Source organism: Lynx rufus, unplaced genomic scaffold (genome assembly GCF_022079265.1).
Source record: "Lynx rufus isolate CCGP_SWC_20201006 ecotype Redwood Valley unplaced genomic scaffold, mLynRuf1.p SCAF_12, whole genome shotgun sequence".
Classification (NCBI taxonomy): Eukaryota; Metazoa; Chordata; class Mammalia; order Carnivora; family Felidae; genus Lynx; species Lynx rufus.
The window spans coordinates 5,341,559-5,369,537 of record NW_025814826.1 but is presented as its reverse complement, the minus strand read 5'-3'; the positions used below and the strand labels follow the sequence as shown (position 1 = coordinate 5,369,537).

At 37.3% G+C, this 27,979-nt stretch overlaps 1 protein-coding gene across 2 annotated transcripts in view; it reads right to left on the bottom strand.

Annotated features, from left to right (window-relative positions):
* The window catches only part of SNTG1 (syntrophin gamma 1), a 333,569-nt gene that overhangs the window by 198,753 nt on the left and 106,837 nt on the right, over positions 1–27,979 (bottom strand). For both annotated transcript variants that reach the window (XM_047073716.1, XM_047073717.1), the window contains exons 7-9: positions 19,487–19,589; positions 7,639–7,721; positions 535–665 (exon numbers count right to left, since the gene is read on the bottom strand). In XM_047073716.1, the coding sequence (XP_046929672.1) occupies positions 535–665; positions 7,639–7,721; positions 19,487–19,589 (317 nt within the window). The remainder of the gene's footprint in view (positions 1–534; positions 666–7,638; positions 7,722–19,486; positions 19,590–27,979) is intronic.

Sequence of the window (27,979 nt, the reverse complement as noted above, 5' to 3'; positions counted from 1 at the left end):
ATTATTTATAATACATACACATAATGAAGAGCTTCAACAAAACCCCAGATTAGGCTTTTGAAAAAATAAATGAACAAAAGTTACAACCCCATGGCAAAAACGACCAAGACAAAAAGAGAGGAAAATATTCAAGAATGAAAAGGACATCACTTATTTAAAAAGATAATAATATGAGAATAGTATCAAGTACCTGAAGATAAATCTTGCTATCTAAAAGAACTATACAATTTCCTTGAAAAAAGTAACATTAAAACTAAGATAAATAAACAAAACCCAGTAAAACCATATCCATTAAGGACACTGAATCCATTATAGCAAGTTAGTAGCAGAGTCAGGGCATTAACTGGATGTCTTTTATCATCAGATTCATAAATGTTTGAGTTACACTATTGGTTTTTTTTTTTTTTTTTAGTTCTTCTTGCTACCATTAGAAATGGGCTGCGAATAAAAATCGTAAGCCATATGATGTTAAAAGTTTGGTTGCAGGCCTCTTTTCAGTGAACAGAAAATCAGAACTCACTGGCGTGAACTCACCGACTCAAGTCTGTCCCAGGCACATACTGAGAGAAACGTGAATGAAGCAGTGGGATCAGCCTAAGGTCACACCATCGTTTTTCCCATCTCAAGCCTGGAGATGTTGGCCAGGACGAACATGACAACGTGTCCTGAAAGAATACAAACAATCAGTATTGGTTTTTTCTTTTTTTTTTTTTTTTCATTTCTGTGTTTTGAGTTCCTATGTTATGAATACTTTCCATTTGATGGATCGTTTTTTCCCCCTAAATAATCAAAAGACATTTATAGAATGCCTCAGAAAGGAATCCATATTCGTCACCAATAAATTTGTATTTTTAACTTCCTTATTAACGGGATTATATAAGAAAATGAGGAGGGAATAATGGAGATGAAGAATGGCAGGGAAAGCCTATGAAAAAATGGAGTGGGGAGAAGGGAGAAAAAAATAAAAGGGTGACAGAACTCAATTCATTCAAGAATGGAAATATGGGACAAGTTACAAGGAAGTAATGAGTGACAAATATAAGAATAAGTTGTCGTTCATTCAATTACCCAATATTTTCTGAGTATTGGCTAAGCGCTAAACAGTGTTATACATGCTCGTAATTTATCAGTTACTTGTAAATATTTTTGAGTAGAATGAATTTCTTATAAAACAACTTTTAAAAACTACTCAAGGAAATCTCTGTCCAGTGTTTTAACTTCGTTTATAAAATGTTTGTATGTTCTTATATTGTTTTAAATTGATGTTAAATCAACCACTGCTGGTTTAAAATTACATGTATTTTAAGTTTCATTAAACAGCTGGGTCTTTTGGGATTCCTGGGTGGCTCAGTCTGTTGAGTGTATGACTTCGGCTCAGGTCATGATCTCGCGGTCCGTGAGTTCGAGCCTCACGTCGGGCTCTGACAGCTCAGAGCCTGGAGCCTGCTTCAGATTCTGTCCCCCTTTCTCTCTGCCCCTCCCCGACTCATGCTCTGTCTCTGTCTGTCTCTCTTTCTCTGTCTCTCTGTCTCTGTCAAAAATAAATAAACATTAAAAAATTAAAAAAAAAAGAAGTTTGGGTCTTTTTCCTTATGTATAGAAGAAACATATATTTGAATAAAATTTGGGCTTTTCACACTTGATGATGATCCAGGCTTCTTTCATTATTTCAGCTTTACTTTACAATTTCTTCCTGGCAGCAGTACCTGGAATAATCTTGATGTTTAAGTTTGCATGGATTGTAAGGGCCAAGGCATGATCCGATTTCTTTATGTTCTATAGATTCTATAATTTTTGAGTGATGATGTTAGGAAATTCTATTTTAGTCTAGATTTTGAAACTCCATTAGTCTCAATATTATCATTAACATTTTTTTAAAGATTGTATTTTTAAGTAATTTCTACACCCAACAGGGGGCTCAAACCCAGAACTCGGAGATCAAGAGTCCCAGGATCCCCTGACTAAGCCAGTCAGGCACCTCTAACATTTTAAGGTATTAATTTCTTCAAAATTGCTTCCACTGTTTTCACTAAAGGTCACATGCTGTTTGGCATTATTATGTTAATGCACCCACTGTGCCAATAAATATCTACTAAATCCTTCCAGTTGTTGAGGACACTGGGTAGGAAGGCAAGGGCAGCCTTGCTAAGACCATCCAGTGAGGGGGCCCCTACTGGTGATTGATCTCCAAGACACCTAGTTTTTAATGCTTATATTGTGACTGCAAAGGCACCAATGTAGGTTTCATGTTAATCCTGCGTCTGGCCTTGATGTCTCATGTTATAGACGGTCACCATGTGAAATGAGGTCAGTTAGGTGGCAGTATAAAACAGGGTGACGAAGGCTCAGGCTCGGAATCAGAATCAGATCACCTGGGTTCCAAAATGCCAATTTCCCAACTGACGAGTCCTTTAACCGAGGAGCAATTTATTTAAATGATCTGTGTTTTATTGTGCCTATCTCCAACGATAAGCTTATTAAAAGGCTCCTCTTACAAAAGACAAAACCTAAAGCTTTTTTTAGGCCCATTAAATTATTGCTTCCCCACCTTTTCTGCATGAAGGCACTCGAAGAAATAATGATCCTGAGTAACATACTAGGGTACATAGACTAGGTTTCTGTGGTCAGAGCAGACTATAGGGAATGAGAGTGTCCCAGGGTCTACCAATGACTATTAAGCACATATCAGAGTATGTCTGGAACCCACTCACAGGACTCCATGCACATGGGGCTCTCCTGAGAAATTTTACAGTAAATAATTGACCCAAGTCAGCCAGGCTGCAAATGAAAGTGCTAGGCAGATCCACTCGGATCTACATCTTTACGATTCTAGGACCATCACGTCTCTCATCGCACAACATTTACCAGTCGTACTTGCAAGTGAAACTATGCAAAGGATAATTAGGATTTTTGTCGTGATTATTTCACTCTTTGGCTACATGATTCTAGGCAAATTATTTAAAGATGATGGTTCCTCTTCTTTCTTGAAAAGTACAAATAGTTCCCCTCACTTTATATGTTCCTCAAACAAATGACATAGAAACCGTAACAGAACATAATGACTGAAGCGATGGATTATTGAGGACAATGGTAATCACCAACACACGAGTATGGTAAGTTTTACAAATCATGTTTTATATGACTTCATAGTCTTCTATGAACATATGAAATGAAATATTTCAAGTATGAAAATATATGTGAGATTTGACACGTCTTTGATGTAGCACTGCACCTTGATACTTTAAATAAATAAATGTATTTATTTATTTACTCATTAGGAAATCACTGTTGGAACTACTCAAAGTTGCCATTGTCACTTTCTTTTATATTGCCTCCTTATAAAAAATATGAAATAAGTCCCACTTCAGCTACTGAAACTTTCAGTTTTAATTTCGTTTTATAGATCTTTTATTTATAATGGAATATATAGTGCTCTTTGAAGATTATTTATCTTTATTTAATTGTGAAAGTTGAATAAAATTCTCTTTCTAGTTTTTTCTTTAACAGTAGTCTTAGGGTTGTTTTTAATTATATATGAGCTAGAACCAACATTTTTTTTTAATTTCAAGGATCATAACTACTTTTCAGGAGCTTTGTTCTTCAATGTCAAGAATGTTGTTTCTTAGAATATTAATAATGTGAATGGAAAAGTAATATTTAGATATTCTTTGCTTTAAAATAGATTCTTTTCCCCAAAGTTAACACATTTTAAAGTATATTGCCATGCAATTGCCACTCAAGAATAGCATCATACCAAAATAGAATCGAATACAGAGCAAAATGCTGATCTGGATTTTGTTAAGGACTTGGCATAAAAAAAATATTCATTAAAGGTATACAGTTATGAAAAACATTTCTCAGAATTTGGTTAGCTAATTATCTGAATTTAAGTCTTCTGGTGGACACAAAACAAATTCTTTTTTTTTTTTTTTCATATTGGCTGGCAAACCAAAGGACTCTTTTATCCCCTAAAATTGGTGACCTGGGGTCCTTAGAAGGACTAGACTATATTTTTAGTAAGAAGATGGGGTAATGTTAAAATATTTTCCCATATGCTTAAAATGCTGTTTCAGAAAACAAAACTCATGCCTACTTACTCAAAATTTGCTTCAGAGAATAATTAAGGCATAGGAATTAAAACAATGGGTTGCCTCGTCCAGGATAGACTTAAAGATTTAGACACATCAGAGAATTGAATGTTTCTCTTCAGGAGACTATTTATAACGTGCACACATTCTGTGGAAAATATGTCTCATAGTACATACTTCCTTCCCAGTTCTCACTGTTCATTTATTTACTGATGGGTCGGAAGAAAGCATGCCTTTGACTGCTCCTAATTTTATAAATCTTTGAGAAGCAATATCCTCTACTCTCCACACCTTATAGAAGAGAAACACAGGATAGCACCCGGCTGGGTAAGTCGGTATGATCTGATCACGCCTGAACCCTTATTCCATGATAGGCATCAGAACAAAATTTGGTTTGTGGTCCCTCAATGTTTGTTGAGCTCAATTAAGTCCGATATTCCAAGTCTCTAGCAGCCCTTCTCTCTGATATCAGAAGGCTATATCCGTTGTTCTTTTTCTGCTTCTATCATAGTTAATTTTATGCATTTGTCTATAGATCTGAATTTTAAACTTTCTGGGTCAGGAAACACAATTAACTTCTCCCCACGGTACCTAAAAAAGTGTTTCCAAAAAGTAGGTTCTCAGCAAAAATTCATTTAATTGAAACACATTGATTTTTTTTTATTTAATGTATTCTATGTCAATTTACATATGTCTGGATCTTTATTCTCTAAAATCATGGTAAGTATCATGAATTCGCTTGCACTTAAAGATCTTCAGGAAAAAAAAAAATCTTCAGGGATGTCAAAATAATGTTCAACCCTAATGCTAAAAGCAAATCAAAAGGCATCTTGAAAATGGAAAAACATAATCCCTGTAAAGAAAATGTATGACAATTTTTTTTTAATTTTATATAGCTGGGTTTACTTGGAACAGTCATGTTATAGAATTACTGAGTGATTTTCTTGTTTTAATTATGCCTTTTTAAGGGAGGACATAATAGCAAGCAACCCCATACAGGCACAGTTCATGAAATTAATTTCACACATGTTTTTATGTATGTCAGTGGGATAAGTTAAAACCTGACTGATTCTTACCTATAGCCCACCCATAGTGACTTCTCTACTTCTCATTATCATAAAGGAATCCAAGGGTACAAGGACAAGAATTAGAATGAAAATATGACTAAACAGCTTCCTCCACTCTGACGTCAAGGAGCTCTTCCTTCGTGTCTGAGGAGCAGAGCTAAGATGGGGACTTTGGGTCAATGAGATGAGAAGGGAAAGTTCTCAGGAGAAACCTGTGAGGACTGAGGGAAGCAGTGGATGAGACAGGGAGCAACTTCGCCAGAGATGGGCACTCCTGAAGAGAAGCCTCAAGTTGTAGGCTGCAGCCATCCCCCGGGAGTGGTGATTCCAGATTCCTAGGCACAGGGTCCTTACAAGAGAGGTCAGCAGTGAATGGGGCGGTTTGGGGGGCAGGTAACCAGCACTCACAGCAGCTGGGGGTAGTAGGTGCACCAGCCCCGTAAAGGGGACTGGAAGGGCATCAGAAGCACCAAGAGCATCTAGATCGTAAGGAAAGAAGGTGAGCGGTTCCTGAGGTAAGACGTGAAGATTTGTTTGGAGACTGGAAGTCAACTAATTGAGAAGTGTGGTAATGGCGGCACAGAATGTATTTATTTATTTACTCATTAGGAAATCACTGTTGAAACTACTCAGATCTTGCCACCTTCTGAAGATCAGTGTTTTAAATGTCATCTAGAATGTGACAATTATTTCTCTGGTAACAAAAATAAGAGAGGAGATCAGATTAAATACACCCAGATGTGCTTGGTTGATGCAGGTAGAGGTAACCCTTGGTCTTGCCAAGGGTTCCTCTTTAGGAGCAAAGAATAATAAAACTATTAAAGGACTCGAGTACCTAAGGCATGCAGGTAAAGAACAGTAGTGATGCAGTGAGGTACAATGAAGGTTGGAGATGCTCAAAAGAGTAAAACGCCACAATTAGGGCAAGAATTTCAAGTGGAAGACGAATCATCCAAGTCAGAAGCTACAGGTGTTTTATAACCTAATATGCAGAATAGGAAAATAAATTCCTGCTTAATCTCTGCTCTGCTGCTCTTCATGTTTGTGATCCCAGCGGAAAGTTCGACTCGCACGTAACCTGAGAAAACTGCTTTGACTTGAAGATGTGTGAACATTTTGAAGGGTGAAATATAAGGAGTTCAAACATGTTTATTAAAAAACAAAACAAAACAAAAACAAACAAAAAAACTTGCTTGCCCCAAACTACAAGTGAAAAAGGAAATTTAACGTTTTATTAAATGTATATAAAACAAACATGCCAATTTTATCAGTGATTAAATACATGTGTAGTTTAACATTCATTATGTTTTAATATGATGTCAGATCTTTCTCGCTTTGTGTTAATTTCCTGGTATGCCGGCAGATCGTTAAGAAATCTTACCAAAAGGAAAATTAAACAGCTACTTTCAGCTAAATGATTTCAAAGGAAAAATGATAAAAATCATGTCAAATCATTTAGAGCATGAAATTACGTCTAATATGCACTATGATAAAATGATTACATGATGTTATGTGATCTCACGAAGTTAGTCTCATTAACTTGCAAAAGGCTTAATGCAGACCTGAGAGGAGAAAAATGACATTAAAAAATAATTGACTGAGGCACGTGGGTAGCTCAGTCGGTTAAGCCTCCGACGTCAGCTCAGGTCATGATCTCATGGTTCATGAGTTCAAGCCCCAAGTCAGGCTCTGTGCTGACAGCCTAGAGCCTGGAGCCTGCTTCAGATTCTGTGTCTCCCTTTCTTTCTTCTCCTCCCCAGCTTGTGCTCTGTCTCTCTCTCTCTTAAAAAAAAACAAAAACAAAAAACAAAAACATCAAAAAAAATTTAAAAATTAATAATTGGTGGGGCGCCTGGGTGGCGCAGTCGGTTAAGCGTCCGACTTCAGCCAGGTCACGATCTCGCGGTCCGTGAGTTCGAGCCCCGCGTCGGGCTCTGGGCTGATGGCTCAGAGCCTGGAGCCTATTTCTGATTCTGTGTCTCCCTCTCTCTCTGCCCCTCCCCCGTTCATGCTCTGTCTCTCTCTGTCCCAAAAATAAATAAACGTTGAAAAAAAAATTAATAATTGGCCTATTTATTTTTTCCTGGTTTATCCTAATTCTTTGAAGTTTACTTATTTATTTTGAGAGAGAAAGAGCACGCAAGCAGGGAAGGGGCAGAGACAGAGACGAGAGAGAGACTCCCAAGCAGGCTCCACACTGCCAGCACAGAGCTGCAGGGCTCGAACTCACCGCGAGATTGGTGAGGTGGACCAAGAGTCACATACTAAACCGACTGAGTCACCCAGATGTCCCCTGGTTTATCGTAATTCTTAGAGGATGAAGCAAACAAGGACTTCAACTACATCAGAGCAATGAGATTCAATAGCGGTTTTTGGAAAATAGGAAAATAGGAACACACACACACACACACACACACACACATATTTTCCGCCTTTCTTTGTGTTATCTCCTTATTAGTCTGAATATGCCTTGGCCATCTTACTGTATTGTTGGGATGATAGTTGAGATGCAACCCACTGTCACAAAGAGGAGAGGAGGTACCACTGCTCTGGTCACTTGGAGCACCTGCAGGAAAAAAAAATCACAACACCCCACTGGTCAGAACACCAAAATATGCTAGACTGCATTCTACATTGTATATTTCCAGATCCTCGATAATGCCATGAAATCAGTTACTAAAATACATTTTTACCTCACTTCTATCAAAGCCACAGTTTTGCAAGTAGGCTAAGTGACTAAAATGGGACCCTGAAGGATACCCATGTGTTTATCTTTGATTTCAGAAATCAATTTTATTAATAAAAACATACAACCTTGTAGAACTGCTATTGAATTCCATTATCCCAAGTGACCTACGCTTATGACCCATACTTACAATTGTGCAGAATTTGGTTCATCTACAAAGTTCCATTCACTGTCACGTTTCAACCTACTTGCAAATCATATTGGTAGTTATCATCATTTTCCATGATGCAAATAAAGTTTGCATGGACTCTTTCTTTATAAATGTTCTAGGCATATGCTATAATTGGAAGTACCTTCACTGATGCTATCTAAATTGGTGAAATTGAAACTAAAAAGCTTCACATCAGATTCTCACGAGAAACCTAAGTATGAGTAATGGGTGTCTTAAACTCAGCTTTCACAATGCAGTAATTTTTACAGTCAGGATTAGAATACGTATTTCTTGATGTTTGATGAATTGCGTTATTTGAAAACATTATAAATTTTGAAGGTGCAAATGTTGATAAATATGTACTATTGATATAATTGACTCCCAATTTTTATTTAAATCTTACACTTAAATTCAAACATGAGAGCTCCTAGGTGACACTCCTAACATTAACTAATGTGTTGAAAAAGGAAGTGATTTTGTTTTCCATTTTTATCACTCTAAAGTTCCATAGCTTTCCTGGTGCTAAGAAGAGGATCACAGGCTTTTCTCCAAACCAGCATGAATATAGTTTTTCTACTTTTCAAATCTTAAGGATTTCATACTTTGTTTTAGCTAATTTTTCTTTTGATGTTTATCTGCATTTTCTCTTATGAGACACTATTTTAATGCATAAACATATTACTTTCAAATTTACATCCATTTTGAGCAGAATAAAATGCTATGTCAAATTCTGTGACAGATCTAAAGCAGTCTTGTCAGTGATATTCCAAGATTTAAACGAATGCACAAAAGAAAGGTACAAAGTTAATGATCTATGCTTTCACCTTAAGAAGTTAGGTATGAAAGAGGAAATAAATCAAAGTAAATAGAAGATAGAAAACAATAAAAGTGAAGTGGAAAATAATAAGATTGAAACAAAAGAATGGACAAAATTAACCAAGACAAAAATGGTTTTTTTTGGAAAGATTAATAAAACCCATGGGGAAGGTGATGGGGCGAAAGAGTGAGAAAATACAAGTTATTGATATCAGGAACAAAAGAGGTAGTATTATTGCAAGTCGAGCAAGTCAACAAATCTTAAAAGGAATAATAAAATGATATGATGAATAACTTCATGCAATTAAATTCATAACTTAGTTAAAATGGCAAAAAAAAAAAAATCTTGAAAAACATTTTACCAAACCTTACAAAGGAAGAAAAGAGTATCAGAAAAAGTCCTATAAGCACTGAAGAGATTAATTCAGACAAAATAAAAACTATAATTCTAGGCTCAGATTGCTTCTTTGGCGAGTTTACTAAATGATTTAAGAAGAATATCCTATTACTGTTAAGCAAATTCTTTGTGGAAATAAAGGAGGAGTTACCACTGCACAACGTACGTGAAAACGTCAAAAACCCTGCCACCAAAATCCCACTAAAACATTAACAAGATGTGTATATGGATATCCCTCATGAACATTTGTTTTCAAAAAAGTCTTAATATATTAGCAAATTGAAACCAGCAATAATTTTTTTTTTCATCACCATGTAGTGTTTATCCCGGGAATACAAGCTCAATTTGGCATTCCAAATAAATATTCAAAAATACACCATATCGATCTTGGAACACGGTGAAGAAGTGAGGGGACCCGCAGTTCCCTCCTCTTTCAATCAAAGTACTGTTGAAGCTAAAGGACTTTTAACTCTGAGAGTCGGGGAGGAAAAGAGACAGTCTCACGTCCAGGGACCCAGCAGGACAACCTGACGGGTCCCAGGTGCATGACTGAGAACTGGGGAAGACAAAACGAATGGAGGAGAGGGATCCTCTTCTGCGGAGCAACAAAGGGAAGAGAAAGTGCGGCTGGGGAAGCACAGGACTGTATCTGGCCGAGAGAAAAACCTCCGACCGGCGACCGGCGATGGAGAGGGATCGCATCTCTAACTGTGGGGCCTTTTCTGGACTGGGGCCGCCTGTCCTGTTCTCCCACGAGGGGAGGAGGGGAGCCAGCCCCGGCTCGGTGGCTAGGTCAGGAGTGCCGTCTGCAGTGGGAGACAGTGGTCCCCTCCCTGGAGTGCTGTGGGACGGGACAAAGCCTGCCTGCACCCGCCGGCTGAGGACCACATACCGGGCAACGTGGACAGGTGCTTCCCCAGTACCGGGGGGCGGAGTGGGGGTGGGGGGCGCAGAGCCAGAGTTTAAATCCCAGCTGAGCGCTGGGCGTGGGAGTCGGCGGAGCAGGACAAACCCTGTCATTTGCATCCACACCACAGTGAAGATGGGTCGAACACAGTAGTTTGGGACACGCTGTCCATGGAGAAGAGACTGGGGACAGACAGGGGGCCCACAGTGGAGGCGGACCCGCCCACACCAAACCGTGCCCCCTAGCGCTGGGTAACTGCCCATCTCCTGGAGCGGGATTGACAGGGAGGAACCAGACAGCCCCTCCTCCAGACCAGCGCTGCTGCTTTGCCTGATTTAATTCTCAGACAATTCTTATTATGTAGATACAGTCTTCCTTCCTTTTCTCCTTCTTACCTCGTCCCTCCTCTAGTCCGGTTACTCTGGTTGTTGGTTGCTAGTTTGTTTAAGCAGACGTATTTAACCCATTCTCTCGATACGTGTTCTACACCTCCTTCTTTATTCTCCTTCTCTCTCTTGGGGGTAAGCCTGAAAGTTTCTCTGTCTAGATAAATTATTTTATTTTCTTTTTCCCTGCCTCCTTCTTTATTTTCCTTTCTCTCTCTCTGGATTAAGCCATATAGTTTCTCTGGTCCTTTTGTACCCTTTATTTTCCCCGTCCCTGTCATGTCTCTCTTTGTATGGGGTAAGGCCTCTTCCTTATCTGCCTCCACCTGTTGTTTACTTGTAGCTGGTGTTCCTGGTTTTTGTTTTTGGGATTTTTGATTGTGTGTGTGTGTTTGAGTGTTTTTGCTTTCTGTTTGTTTTTGTTTCTTTGTTTTACTTTCCAGGGTTACTTCAAGAACAAATCAAAGCACACTTATTGGAGGGTTCAAAACATCACTACGAGTAGGGAGATGAAGCAACCAGAGTCACAACAACAGAGAACAAGTAAAACTCTCCAAATACACCTCCTGAAGGGCCAGGCCCTAGACAGTGTATGATCCCTCTTTAATATAGTCGTGTTTGCAGGAACAGGACACATAATAAGCTTTCAAAACACATAAGGGACAGAAAAGTAGCCAAAATGATGAAACGGAAGAATTCCCCTCAAAAGAAATTCCGGGAAGAAATGACAGCTAAAGAACTGATCAAAAAAGATATAAACAATATAACTGGACAAGAGTTTAGAATAATAGTCATAAGATTAATTGCTGAAGTTGAAAAACAGCCTAGAAGACAGCAGAGAATCTATTATGCAGAAATCAAGGAACTAAAAAATAGTCATGATGAATTAAAAATTGCTGTAAACGAGGTGCAAAATAAACAAGAAGTGGTGGCAGCCAGAATTGAAGAGGCAGGGGGAGAATAGGTGGAATAGAAGATAAAATTATGGAAAAAGATGAAGCTGAGAAAAAGAGAGAAAAAAATATTCTGGATCACAAGGGGAGAATTAGAGAACTAAGTGACTCAATGAAACGGAACAATATCTGTATCACAGGAGTTACAGAAGAAGAAGAGAGACAGAAAGGGGCCAAAGGTGTACTTGAACAAATCATAGCTGAGAACTTCCTCAATTTGGGGAAGGAAACAGACATTGAAATCCAGGAGGCACAGAGAACTCCCTTCAGACATAACTTGAATCGATCGTCTGCATAACATATCATAGTGAAACTGGCAAAATACAAAGATAAAGAGAGAATTCTGAAAGCAGCTAGCGACAAATGGGCCTTAACCTACACATAAGGTAGTCACATAAGGGTAGTAGTTTCAATCTATCTACTGAAACATGGCAGACCAGAAAGGAGTGGCAAGAAATCTTCAATGTAATGAACAGGGAAAATATGCAGCCAAGTCTGTCATTCTGAATAGAAGGACAGATAAAGGTTTTCCCAAACAAACAAAAACTGAAGTAATTCATCACCACTAAAACAGCCCTACAAGAGATCCTAAGGGGGACTCTGTGAGTGAAATGTTGCAAAGACCACAAAGGACCAGAGACATCACTACAAGCATGAAACCTACATAAATCACAATGACTCTAAAACCATGTCTTTTAATAACAACACTGAATATAAATGGACTAAATGCTCCAATCAAAAGACATAGGGTATCAGAATGGATAAAAAAAAAAAAAAAACAAGACCCACCTATTTGCTGTCTACAAGAGACTAATTGTAGACCTGAGGACACCTTCAGATTGCAAGTGAGGGGATGGGGAACTATCTATTATGCTACTGGAAGTGAAAAGAAAGCTGCAGTAGCCATACTTATATCAGACAAACTAGATTTTAAACTAAAGACTGTAACAAGAGATGAAGAAGGGCATTATATAATAATTACAGTGTCTATCCATCAAGAAGAACTAACAATTGTGAGTGTTTATGCACTGAATTCGAAGGCACCCAAATATATGAAACAATCACAAACCGAAGCAATCTTGTTGGTAAGAATGTGGTAATTGCAGGGGACTTTAATACTCCACTTACAACAATGGGCAGATTATCTAGGCAGAAAATCAATAAAGAAACAATGGCCTTGGATGATACACTGGGCCAGATGGACTTGACAAATATATTTAGAACTCTGCATCCCAAAGCAATGGAATATACTTTCTTATCCAGTGCACATGGAACATTCTCCAAAATAGATCATATACTGGGTCACAAAACAGCCCTCCATGCACACTTTCAGATCACAGTGCTATGAAACATGAAATCAACCACAGGAAAAAGGTTGGAAAACCTCCAAATGCATGGAGGTTAAAGAACATCCTACTAAAGAACGAATGGGTCAACCAGACAATAGCAGAAGAAATAAAAAATATATATTGAAACAAATGAAAATGAAAACACAACAATCCAAACCCTTTGGGATACAGCAAAGGCAGTTCTAAGAGGGAAATACATCGCAATCCAGGCCTATCTCAAGAAACAAGAAAAATCCCAAATACAAAATCTAACAGCACACCTAAAGGAACTAGAAGCAGAACAACAAAGAAACCTCAAAAACAGCAGAAGAAGAGATATCATAAAGATCAGGGCAGAAATAAACAATATATAATCCAAAACAAAACAAAACAAAACCAACAGTAGAACAGATCAATGAAACCAAGAGTTGGTTTTTCGAAAAAATAAACAAAATTGATACACCTGTAGCCAGGCTTCTCAAAAAGAAAAGAGAGAGGACCCAAATAGATAAAATCATGAATGAAAATGTATTTATCACAACCAATCCTTCAGAAATACAAGGAATTATCACAGAATACTATGAAAAATTATATGCCAACAAACAGGATAACCTGGAAGGAATGGACAAATTCCTAGACACTTACACAATACCAAAACTCAAATGGGAAGAAATAGAAAATTTTAACAGACCCATAATTAGTGAAGAAATTGAATCAGTTGTCAAAAATCTCCCAACAAATAAGAGCTCTGAACCACATGGCTTCCTGGGGAATTCTACCAGACATTTAAAGCAGAGATAATACCTATCCTTCTCAAGCTATTCCAAAAAATAGAAATGGAATGAAAACTTCCAGACTCATTCTATGAAGTCAGCATTACCTTGATTCCTAAACCAGAGAGGGGCCCCACAAAAAAGGAGAACTACAGGCTAATATCCCTGATGAAATTAGATACAAAAATTCTCAACCAGATATTAGCAAATTGAATTCAACAGCATATGAAAAGAATTATTCACCATGATCAAGTGGGATTCATTCCCAGGCTGCATGGCTGGTTCAATATTCTCAAATTAATCCATGTGATACATCATATTAATAGAAGAAAGGATAAGACCCATATGATCCTCTCAATAGATGAAGAAAAAGTATTGACAAAATACAGCATTCTTTCTTAAAACCCTCAAGAAAGTCAGGATAGAAGGAACATACCTAAACATCATAAAAGCCACGTCTGAAAAGCCTACTGCTAATATCATCCTCAATGGGGAAAAACTCAGAGCTTTCCCCCTGAGGTCAGGAACACGACAGGGATGTCCACTCTCACTGCTGTTGTTTAACATAGTGTTGGAAGTCTTAGCATCAGCAATCAGACAACAAAATGAAATCAAAGGCATCAAAATTGGGAAAGAAGAAGTCAAACTTTCAGTTTCACAGGTGACATGATACTCTACATGAAAACCCAAAAGACTCCACCAAAAGACTCCAGGAACTGATACATGAATTCAGCAAAACTGAAGGATACAAAATTAATGTACAGAAATCAATGTACAATAAAATTGCATTTTATACATTAATAATGAAGCAACAAAAGGGAAATAAAGAAACTGGTCCCATTTACAATTGCACCAAGAACGATAAAATACCTATGAATAAACCTAACCAAAGATGTAAAAGATCTGTATGCTGAAAACTATAGAAAGCTTATGAAGGAAATTGAAGAAGATACCAAGAAATGGAAAAACATTCCAATCTCATGGAAAGGAAGAATAAATATTATTAAAATGTCAGTACTACCCAAAGCAATCTACACATTCAATGCAATCCCAATCAAAATTCTTTTTAAAGCTAGAACAAGCAATCCTAAAATTTGTATGGAACCACAGAAGACCCCAATTAGCCAAAGTAATATTGAAGAAGAAAATCAAAGCGGGAGGCATCACAATCCCAGACTTTAGCCTCTACTACAAAGCTGTAATTATCAGGACAGTCTGGTATTGGCACAAAAACAGACACAGAGACCAATGAAATAGAATAGAGAACCCAGAACTGGGCCCACAAATGTGTGGCCAACTAATCTTTGACAATGCAGGAAAGAGTATCCAATGGAAAAAAGACAGTCTCTTTAACAAATGGTTCTGGGAGAACTGGACAGCAACATGCAGAAGAATGAAACTAGATGACTTTCTTACACCATTCACAAAAAATAAACTCAAAATAGATGAAAGACCTAAATGTGAGATAGGAAACCATCAAAACCCTAAGGGAGAAAGCAGGCAACAACCTCTTTGACCTCAGCCACAGCAATTTCTTACTCAACACATCTCCAAAGGCAGGGAAATTAAAAGCAAAAATGAACTATTGGGATCTTATCAAGATAAAAAGCTTCTGCACTGCAAAGGAAACAATCAACAAAACTAAAAGGCAACCGACCGAATGCGAGAAGGTATTTGCAAATGACATATCAGATAGAGGGTTAGTATCCAAAATCTATAAAGAACTCACCAAATTCCACACCTGAAAAATGAATAATCCAGTGAAGAAATGGGCAGAAGACACGAATAGACACTTTTCCAAAGAAGACATCCAGATGGTCAACACACACATGAAAAGACACTCAGCGTAACTCTTCATCAGGGAAATACAAATCAAAGCCACACTGAGATACCACCTCATGCTGGTCAGAGTGGCTAAAATTAACAAATCAGGAAACTACAGATGCTGGCAAGGATGTGGAGAAAGGGGGACATTCTTATACTCTTGGCGGAAAGGCAAACTGGTGCAGCCGCTCTGGAAAACAGTGTGGAGGTTCCTCAAAAAGTTAAAAATAGAACTACCCTGTGACCCAGCAATAGCACTACTAGGAATTCATCCTAAGGTTACAGGAGTGCTGATTCATAGGGCACCTGTAACCCAATGTTTATAGGACCATTTTCAACAACAGCCAAATTATGGAAAGAGCCTAAATGCCCATCAACTGACAAATGGATAAAGAAGATGTGGTTTATATATTCAATGGAATACTACTTGGCAGTGAGAAAAAATGAAATCTTGCCATTTGCAGCAATGTGGGTGGAACTGGAATATTATGCTGAGTGAAATAAGTCAGTCAGAGAAAGACAGATACCAGATGCTTTCACTCATATGTGGATCTTGAGAAACTCAACAGAAGACCATGGGGGAAGGGAAGGGGAAAAAATTACAGAGAGGTAGGGAGGCAAACCATAAGAGAGTCTTAAATGCAGAGAACAAACTGAGGGTGGACGGGGGGCCGGATGAGGGGAATGTGGGTGATGGGCATTGAGAAGGGCACCTGTTGGGATGAGCACTAGTGTGGTATGAAAACCTATTTGACAATAGATTATATTCATAAAAATATAATAAAAAATAAAAATACACCATATCAGCAGAATAAAAAAAAAGATTAAAAATATAATCTTTCAATGGGTATAAAAAATATTTGTGACAATTCAACATTAACTTATGTTAAAAAGGAAAAGAAAAATTCTCAGTAACCTAGGAATAAAAGAGCACTTCTTCAACCTAAATAAAAGGTATAAGTGAGCATATATATGAATGTCATGCTTAACAGTAAAAGACTGGAAATTTCTCCTAATATCTTGAGCAAAAGAGACATATCTGCCCTCAAGACTTTGCCCAACATTTTACTGGAAGTCCTGGCCATTGAAATAGGCAAGAAAAAGAAATTTTAAAAATACAGATTGTAAAGAAAGAAGGAGAATTCAATATTTGCAGATAACATAACTGTATAAGGTGAGCGCCTATAAGAACAGACAGAAAGTCCTACCTGAACTAATAAGAAAATTAAGCCTATGATGCAGAATATATAAATGTATATCTATGTGTTAGCAACAATATGGGCACTAAAATTTTTTTAAATGCCATTTATGGTAGAATAAGAAATGCTTAGAAATCAGTTTAATGAAAGATATGTAAGACTTTCCCACTGAAAATACTAAAATGTTGCTGAGAAAAATGAAAACATAAATAAATAGAAAGTTATATCATGTTCATGGGCTTAGAGATTTCAAGTTGTTAATATGTTAATTCTACAAATTATCTATAAATCCGGCTTCATCCCATGGAGAATTGTAACTGGATTTTATAGAAATTGACATGCCATTTCTAAAATATGTGCAGCAATGCAAAGGGTATAGAACAGCTAAATAATCATGAACAATTGCAGAATTGGAGAACCTGTCCTAGGGGATTAACACAGCAGCTAAGGTGGAAGGATGAACACAAAAATTAATGGAAATAAGAAAGTAATTTCTTGATTCTAAATTCCTAGCTCAGACACAAGATAGTAATTGGTATGAGATGGACTCTAAACCTCAACGTAAAGGCCAGTGTCATAAAGCTCCAGGAAAATGTCGGGGAGTCTCTTTGCAACCTTGGGGTAAGCAAGTATTTCTTAGAGAAGATATGGAAAACAATAACCATATGCAGTAAAAGCAGCCACAAAATGGTAAATTGGAGTTTGTCAAAATGGAAAACTTCTGCAAACCTAAGACACCTTTAGGGAAAACATAGTTATCCATAGACTGAGAGAAAAGTGTTGTAATACATGAGCTGACAAAGATTATGTACAGAATATTTTCTTAAACTCCTGCACTACAATAATATAAAGATATACCAATAGAGAGATGGGCAAAATTTGAGCACGCACATTACAAACTAAGATATGCAGAACTCCAATAATATATGCAAATGGTACATGATAAGGAGCTAATCATAATTAGTCTTCAGGGAAATGCAAAGTACTAGTATAATAAGACGCCACTGTACACTCGATAGAATAGCTAAAAAAAATCTTTGACCATAAAATATTGAATTAAATGTAGAGCAGTCAGAACTCTCATACATAGCTGGAGTGGAGATAAAGAGGCTTTTAAATAAACGTTCTCTGTAGAAATGCTTTTTGGCAGTTAACAAGTTAATTATACATCTACCTGGTGACTGAGCAACCCCACTCCTAAGTACTTACGGTAGTGAACATAAAATTGGAAGATTTCCAAAGCCTCATACAAGAATGTTCATAGTAGCTTTATTTATAATGGCAAAGTACAGGAAACAAGGTCCCTTATCTATCAATCAGAGAGTGATTAGCAAACTTTATTCTATTTATCTAATGGAATATTCACAGCAATGTGAATGAACAAATGACTGAAATTTAAAACACACGTGATTTTTCATAGTGAAAGAAATTAGACATAAAAGAGTAAATACAGTATGCTTGTGTTGTAAAAAAGTTCTACAAGAAAGAAAAGGAATATATAATGATAAGAAATTAAATTAATGGTTGTTTCTTGCGGTGTTATTTATTGGGAAGGGCCATGGAGGAACCCTTCTGTGATTTAAAGGCATGTAGATTAAGCGATCCAATTGTGCATTTAAGATCTCTGTATTTCATTGCATGCAAATTATGCCTCAGTTAAAAGATATATTCTTCTTTGATTTTTAGCAAACATGTTTGATAATGTTTTATTTCTTAATGTACAAATTGATACAGACATTTTGAAGTTAACTCTTATGAAAATTATTCCATTACTACCTAGACTGGTGCTTCCTTCCATGACAAGTGTAAATGCTTGTTTAGAAGTCCAGGAGCCACATAGGATTATATCATTTTCTAGTTAGAGAAAGTATATTCATCAGATATTATGAATGAAATGTAATAGAGATATACAATGTACATAATAGGATACTATTAAAATATTTATTTTTAAAATAAATAATGTGTCTCCAGTTATAGGCTAGAAAATAACTGTAAATGTGCTGAATACATTCTGAAACAGAACTAACATCTGTGGGAATGCAAGCTGGTGCAGCCACTCTGGAAAGCAGTATGGAGGTTCCTCAAAAAACTAAAAATAGAACTACCCTAGGCCCAGCAATTGCACTACTAGGCATTTGTCCATGGGATACAGGTGTGCTGTTTCGAAGGGACACGTGCACCCCCCATGTTTATAGCAGCACTATCAACAATAGCCAAAGCATGGAAAGAGCCCAAATGTCCATCGATGGATGAATGGATAAAGAAGATGTGGTGTATATATACAAAGGAGTATTACTCGGCAATCAAAAAGAATGAAATCTTGCCATCTGCAACTACTGGATGGAACTGGAGGGTGTGATGCTAAGTGAAATTAGTCAGAGAAAGACAACAATCATATGACTTCACTCATATAAGGACTTTAAGAGACAAAACAGATGAACCTAAGGGAAGGGGAGCAAAAATAATACAAAAACAGGGAGGGGGACAAAACAGAAGAGATTCACAAATATGGAGAATAAACGGAGGGTTACGGGAGGGATTGTGGGAGGGGGGATGGGCTAAATGGGGAAGGGGCATCAAGGAATCTACTCCTGAAATCATTGTTGCACTATATGCTAACTAACTTGGATGTAAATTACAAGATAAAAAATAAAACAAGTTAAAAAAAATAAACTAGCATCTGTCCCCTTTGCATAAGCATTCATAAAATGCTGTGTGATATAAAAAAATATTTGTATTCAGGCAGAAATGCCAACTTTAAAACGAAATTATCAATTACTGTCAGGAAATAACGGTTTCAAAAATAAACATGATGATGCGAGCATTTTACCTATTCTTCATAAATGCTTACATGCGCAGTCTTCGTTCAGTGGGAGTTTGAGGAAAGCGGGCGCTCTTTTTAAAAATGACACTGTCAGGTTCACTTCTTCTCCAGCGTTCCGAAGAACCTGAACCTGAAACAAAAAGGAGTGAAAATGATACCATCGTCAGTATGTTCACGAAATATCTTATGCGATAGCAAAGACCTTGAAATGATTGGGTGTCTTTTCGCCTCTCTTTTTTGCCCTAGAGGTGGGAAACATTTTATTAAAATAGGGAATGAATCACATAACATTGTAGGAATACAGCCATCACCTCCTTTCTCTTCCCACCGTTTGGTGGTCCCCTGTTCGCTCACAATGTCATCATCTTCCGTTCATATTCATAGATATCTCTTACGTGTACGGTCTCTATTAGGCAATGTGAGAGATTATGACTTCTATAGGAAGGTACGGTGCTCGAGCCTCTATGCCATTAATTTAATAAATATTTATTGAACCTCTATTACGCACCCCCTTGGACATATAAAAATAAATGACCCTGAAGATGTTGATGAAAGAGCTAATTCAAATTAAATAAAATTGCCCCGATTCACTCAAGCACTTTTGCAAAAACAACAACAACAAAACAAACAAGCAAACAAAAACACACAAGAAACACATAGGTATTCCTTTCCTGTCATATCACCGCATATTTTATGCTTCCTTTCCCTGCAAACTTGGAATAATGGTGAAGACTGTTATCCTCAACTCTCAACATGTTTCACATTGTAGACTAATGGGTTTACTTCTATCACTTACAGTAATGTCAATGTCTTAAAAATTATATCAAGATACATGTGAGAAATAGCTAAAGAAGTACAAGAAGCTGAGGAGTTATTTAGAGCAAAGGTACCTAGAAAACATATAAATATGTCTTAATTTAAAAAGCTCACATCGACTGAGAGGGGAATTGCCAACAATTAGTGAAGAGACGGCTAATGAACCTGGGAACACAGCTTGTTATTAAACATCCAGAAAAAATGCTCAACCTCCAGCCATGAGAGAATTGGCTATCAAAATGATTTAGAATGGCTTCTGGTCCGGAAATGAGGGTATGGGTTCAGCTCCCTTTGCTCCCCACTCAGGGAGTATAAACACTCAAAAACTTGCAAGAGACAACTGAAATGCAAGGTGACCCCTGAAAGATCAAGGAAAAAAGAACTCGGTAGGGATCCCAGGACGGTAGCAACAGCAAAGAGGACACCAACCTCTTTGCTGAAAGGAAACCATATGCAGAAACCATACGGAGGAACTTCAACCCACTGCTGGAGAAAGCATCCCTTTGTCCACTTAGTGGCACCAGGGGGGCCCAGGATGAGAGAGCTCCTCCCACTTCCTCAACTAGCATCAGCAGGGAACAGTGAGAAATCAATCAGACCCAAGACGCCAGACAGACTCTAAGAAGTATATTGTCAATGGAACCACAGCCTACAAAACTCGGCTAGGACCTTTGTGGTAGAGTGAATTCCTGCTAAAAAGAAAAAAAAAAAAATCTTATGTAAGAGCCACAGTCTCAACATAACAAGCAAAGTGGCCAGGATATAATAAAATAGCATGTCCCTCGAAGACCCAGGAAAATCACAATTTAAATGAGTAAAGAGAGCTAACTCCAACTAGATGAATTACATCCTGGAATTATCTGACAAGGACTTTAAAGTCACCCTAATAAAAATATGTCAGCAAGAAATGACAAATTCTCTTGAATCAAATGAAAAATTACAAACTTTTAGCAAAGAAATACAAATTATGAAAATAAAAGGAAAATTGTAGAACTAAAAAATGTGCTAACATAAATTAAAAAAAAAAGAACCTTCCTGAGGTTCTAGGTGGCTCAGTCACTTAAGTGGCCGACTTTGGCTCAGGTCTTGATCTCACAGTTCCTGAGACCGAGCTCCGTGTCAGGCCCTGTACTGACAGTGCAGGGCCTGCTCGGAATTCTCTGCCTCCCTCTCTCTCTGCCCCTCTCCTTCTCACACTCTCTGTCTCTCACACACACACTCTCTCCCTCTCAAAAACAAATAAACATTAAAAAAACAATAACAAAATTGACTCAGTAATACAGTGACGATGACATAAGAATCAGTAACTTGATGACAGAACAGTAAAGTTTGCCCACTCTGAGCAATAGACAAGATAAAGTCACACGCAGAAAAAAAGTACTATATTTCATCACATTGAAAGTAGGAAAAAAGCTTAAAAATGAAGAAAATTAGATAGTCATTTCTATAGATGCAAAGAAGCATTACAAAATACAGTTGATAGAAACTCAAAAACCTGAGTATACAAAAGAGTATCTTCATATTATAAAGAAGATATATTTTTTTTTAGAAACATCATAGTTAACTTCGATTTATTGAGACATTTCTCTCTGAGATCAGAAATGAGACAAAAGTATCCACTATCTTCAGTTTTCCTCAATCTTTCTTCAGATCTTCTCACAGTAAGGCAAGAAAAGAGCTAATAAAATGCATGAGAATTGAAAGAAGAAATGAAAGTTTTATTGTTCAGAGAGAAGATAATTTCTTTACTTATATTTTGAGAGAGAGAGAGAGTGTATGCACAAGTGGGGGAGGGGCAGAGAGAGAGGGAAGGACAGAATCTGAGCTGACAGTGGGCGTAAACTCATGATGTGAGCTGAAGTCAGACGCTTAGCCCACTGAACCACTCAGACACCCCAACATAATTTTGAACATAGAAAATCCTTGGGAATCTATAGACATTATTACATGAGATATTAGCAGGTGAGTTACTAAGGGAGTTTAGCATGGAACAGTATAGACACAAAGCAATACCTTGTTAGAAAGAAAACCACAAAAGCCCCAAATGTAGTCACATTTGTTAGGCCTTCACCAAACCAGGGCCTAAAACCTAATCTAATTTCACTTGCAACCTCTCCCAGAAATGTAGCGAGGAATTTTCTGGTCAGGACTAAGGAGGTAATCTTCCTGCCTTCCTCCCTTCCTCCTTCCTCCCTTCTTTCCTTCTTCCTTCCTTCCTTCCTTCCTTCCTTCCTTCCTTCCTTCCTTCCTTCCTTCCTCCTTTCTTTCCTTCTTCTTTCTTTTTTCTTTCTTTCTTTCTTTCTTTCTTCCTCCTTTCTTTCCTTCTTTCTTTTTTCTTTCTTTCTTTCTTCCTCCTTTCTTTCCTTCTTTCTTCTTTCTTTCTTTCTTTCTTCTTTCCTCCTTTCTTTCCTTCTTTCCTTCCTTTTCTTTCTTTCTTTCTTTCTTTCTTTCTTTCTTTCTTTCTTTCTTCCTTCTCTAGTTGTCCCTCCCCATATCTGCCTATAATAAAAATCCTTCCATCTTGTACAGAACCTTAGAGCTTCTTTCTACTTGCTGGATGGAATGCTGCCTGATTCATAAATGGCTTAACAAAGTGAATTCGATTTTAAAATTTACTTGGTTACATTTTATTTTTGTAACAGCACAAAGGTCACCTGGTTTGATTGAATATCAACAAACATAACAGTATTTTTTAAATAATGGAACTCTATGTTATGTCATGGATCACTGGACATAATACTGCGAAGATATCAATTCTCTCCTACTTTTCTGTAGATGTAAGACAACCCCATTCAAGGTCCCAATGTTTGTGGGATTTTTTTTTACTCCATTTTGGCTTAATGTGGACTTATGAGCTTGGCTTACGTTTTGCATTGACACATAACACTGATATAATCATTATTATATCATTGTATTAGGAGTTGGTGAGTCAGTGAAATATATGGGATGGTGGAATGCAACAGGTCAATCCTTATATTCCATAGTAAGTGTACAACAAATAATATCTACTGCTAAATAACAAAATAACCATATGAGCATCTTAAGCATAAATATGAGAATAAACATGTATAAGTTAAATATGGTTGCCTCACCAATCGGCAATGGGCAGCTACTTTACATGTGTACTTCAATCTTGAAGTTTTTATTCAAATGTAATTGCGAAAAATCAGAACAAATAATTTTCAATTGTAAAATCTCACCCTAGAGAGATAATTAGATTTGTCTTTAATAAAAGATCAAATATGGCTATCTTTCGGCAATCACAAGTTCAAGTCCTTGACACAGACACATTTCTTAATAAATGCAAGAATATTCACTTTTTCAGTGAACAGGATTGAGATAATGTGTTTAAATTTTTCTCAGCTTTGCAAATATGCTTTGAATGCATATTTAATCAGCCTGGTACTGTCGGGTTGGAAAATATAGGTTATACATCATGAGTGATGATGGATGTCATCTGGCTGCAAAATCAGAAATCTGCACCAATAAATCCAGCTGTCTTTTTCATTTTCATTCACATTTTATGATGCAAATCAAATGTGCATTTTGATCAGATCATGTATCAGCATGACTATTCTATCATGTCGCCTTGGGTATGTACATGAGGAAAGGGCAAGAGATTGGTAAAGGATGGTAATCAATAGGAACAAAAGTGGGGCAGGTATTAAAATAGATATTTATAGGTTTATTCTATTAAACGATGACAAACCTAACAACTCAGTTTATGAACTGAATGTTTTTGAGTTCCACTCACCTGTTAGAAGGGAAACTTCATAAAATCATTTGTCTTCTTCACCCTTTCCTCCTTCCCCTTAGAGGATATTCTATCTAATATGAGATTTTCAAGAGGAATTTATCTATCTGCCACAGCTTTGGTATATGAAGTTAATTTTGCCCATAGCTGGGAAGTGGTTTGGATTTTTTGTTTTTTTAAAGACGATTTTTATAGAGGAGTTTAAGGTTTACAGCAAGATTGTAGGGAAAGCCCAGGGAGTTCCCGTATTCTTCCTGCTTCCACACATGCACAGCCTTCCCCATCATCAACATCCTCCACCAGAAGGGTACATTTGTTACAAATAATGAACTGACATTGACACACCATGATCACAAGGCACCCCGAGTCTATTGTTTACCTTAGGGTTCATTCTTGATATTGTACATTCTATGGGTTTGGACAAATATATAATGACATGTATTCACCATTATTGTATAATGTAAGTATTTTAACTGCCCTAAAAATTCTCTGTGCTCTGCCTATTCATCCCTGTCCCCTACCCCAACCTTGGGGATTAATTTTAATTGATGAAAAGAGGGACTTCTGCTTTGCCTGGGCGTACTTTAAGCACACACCAGGAAACACACACACAGACGCATACACACACACACACACACACACACACACACACACATCTTCAGTGGCAACAAAGGCAGTTAGACAGTCTGTGAGGGTCACAATCACTACCCTCGCGTGATGTCAGAACAAGCAAGTAAGATTTCCATCTCCAGACTGTAAGATAAGTACTGCTGTTCACTGATGACAGTGATGGAAAACAGTTACCTAGAATTTCACATTAACATTTGACTCATCTCTCTTGACATATTGTTAAGTGCAGTAAATCATTTTCCTAAAGCCCTGACTCTTGGCTGAAAAGGAAATTAAATGTGACTTTGAGGAATGATTTCAAATACGTTGCTTCACAGACAAAACGACCAGGCTAACACTAGATACAACCACATGCTTTTCTGTTCATGTTAGGAAAATAATTACATGTCAACACGGAATAAACAAATCACTTTTGTATTATATATGCTATTACGTAATCACTTTTTGTTTATGTTAATTGTGGGGGAGAAAAAAACTCGACTTACTACGTGTATTATGGGGTAAGAGTTTGAGCGGAAATTGTAATCGAACGGCTTTCCTGAATGGGGTCAGAGGGTCCTCTGGCCCTGTGCACCTGCCTTCACGTTCAGGTTTCAAAGGAATCTGCAGAATGACAGTTGACCGAGCAGACGGCCGTCTCTGAGGTGTGAGCGCAGGTGAATGAATACATTAACACCCACAGATTACACCTGGGCTCACGGTGGCTGCCAGGTGGCAGGGCGGAAGGTTGAGCCTTCTGAAGGGAGAACCATTTGGCCACGGAAGGAGTCTACAGTGGTCACGAGACTGGTGCTATTGGGTTGCTAGGAAATCAAGTGTAACAGCGGAGATTATCCAACTGGAAAATGAGGTACGGAACTGTATCCAGGAAGATCACATCACATCACCACCGGAAGTAGGGGGTGAACCAACTATGAGAAATCGACTCTAATTTAGAATCTGGACGAAGCACTGCAGAAGAAGAAAGGGATTTGGGCTGATTTAAAAATAGCATCTTTCACATTCAATTGGTGTGATTAGGGGGATAGAGAACGGTGCTGGAAGGGCCAGGAGTAGATGGGGTAGGGATCAGAATTTATCACGGGCAAAGCAGTTCAAGAAAGGCAATGTGACCCTCTTGAGGGTGCATTCACTCACTTCTTCATCTTGTCTGCATGTTAATTTGTGAAAACAGTCCATGTATGTAAAGGGATACAACGGGAGGCTTCCTACAGTCATTTCTAGTCTAAATTTATGTTGTTTTAAAATGAAAAGTCACAGCAAAAAATGTATATCCGGTTATATGTTTAAAAAAAGAACGACTGAAATTTTAATATTTCTGAATTCATAGAGTTTCTGCCTCAAGTAGTGTTGAAGTATGCAGTAATTTTTGGATTCTGGTAAATATTACAATCAAGAATAAAATTTGAATGAATAAGAAATTTCAGCTCTAAAATAATCAGGATATAATAATAATATCAATGAATTTTAATATGCAAGAAAACCATTTACTTTAGTGAGGCAAAATGTTGAAACATTTGAGCAAATTTTCCTGGATTATTTAAAGCTATGACTAAAAATAATTCCATCACTTTCAAAGACTCCATTGAAACGAGATTCTATGTAGCAAAAGTGGGTGAAAAGTCAAATGCTAGATGAAAGGAACTTCAATGTAACAAGCAGAATGCATTGTTAACTAGTTCACATGGCTGTAGAAATGCTATTACAGCATTTGTTTTAATTCCAAGATGACTTCCTCAATAATTCAAGCAATATTTTACTTTGTCTTCTTATTGTTATATGGCCAATTGACTAGTTTATGTTCTATTAAGCAGGCTTAATTAAATTTTAAAATTCCTAAAAGCTTTACTTCACAAACGGCATCAGGGACAGATGGGTTCAAAACTAAGTTTTATCTAATTCTTAAAGAAGAAATTATTCCAGCATGAAATTATTCCAGCATGAAATTATTGAAGTCTCTTCGTGTTACAAAATCAAACTAAAATGAAAACAAGTAATAAAAGCTGACATAAATCATATGAAGAAACAAAAGACCACTGTTAATATAAAGATAGATGTAATCATTTAAATACACTATTCACTTATAGAATCCTACAAGTGACAAATGAAATTATACTATGACCAAATAGGCTGTATTTCAAAATAGCAAACCTGGATAAATACCAAGAAGTTATTACCAATGTAATTAATTTCATCAAGGTAAATATACATAACCTATTAATAGTATCAATAATAGATAGGTTGGGGGGGCAGATTTTGTCCTCTCCATTAGAGTCTGAAAGGACATTTGGTCAAATTGAGCTGTAATTTCTAATAAAAACTCTAAGAAAAACAGGAATAGGAGAAAATCTCACGATGTTTCCTGAATATCCCTGGCTGTTGCCTGAGCCTACCATGGTCTCTCTCTAAATATGCCCATGGCTCTCATCCTGACTTCCTCTGTTTTTACCTCAAAAATCATCCCAGTAAGTCCTATCTTCATCCATCTATTTAAAGTTACAGCTCTCCACATACCTCTGCCCTCATTTCCCTGTTCTACCTGTCATTTTTCATACCTATTAGCACATTCCTACCTACCCCATAGTGTGCTGACATATTATGTCTAACGTTCTTCTATCTATGCACCAGGAAAATGTGTGCACGCAAGGACAGCAGGCTGTATCTTTTCACAGGTATGTTCAAAGAGTCGGGCATGGCATAGCACCTATCTCATAAAAAGTCTTCATTAAGTAGTTTTGGGTGATTAAGCTATTAAGTTTTATTAAAAATCATTTTAAAAAGCAAAAAAAAAAATTTCCCACATGTTGAAGCAGCGAGACCATGTCAATTAAAATCAGGTACTAGATAAAGGTGTTCACGGTCTCCAGTATTTTTCAAAAAATGTTTTATGAGTTCTACAAACATAGTGAGATAAAAAAATAAAATTTTATAAATATTAAGAAAATAAAATAAACCCATTATTAAAAATATAATTGTGCACGTAAAGAATTCTCCACAGAACACTAATTGGAATTTAAAAGAAAAGGTGTTTTTCTTAGTTGCAATACACACCAGGGGAAAATATTAAAGATCTGGAGGGAAAAACCTATAAAATCCTTAGATGTTTGGAGCACCTGGGTGACTCAGTTGGTTGAGCTTCGGGCTTTGGCTCAGGTCATGATCTCGTGGTTCCTGAGTTCAAGCCCTGCGTTGGGCTCACTAATTGTCAGCCTGTCAGGAAGGAGCACGCTTCAGATCCGCTGTCCCCTCTCTCTGCCCCTCCCCCTCCTGCACTCGCGCTCTCTCTCTCTCTCTCTCTCAAAAAACAAATAAAACATAAA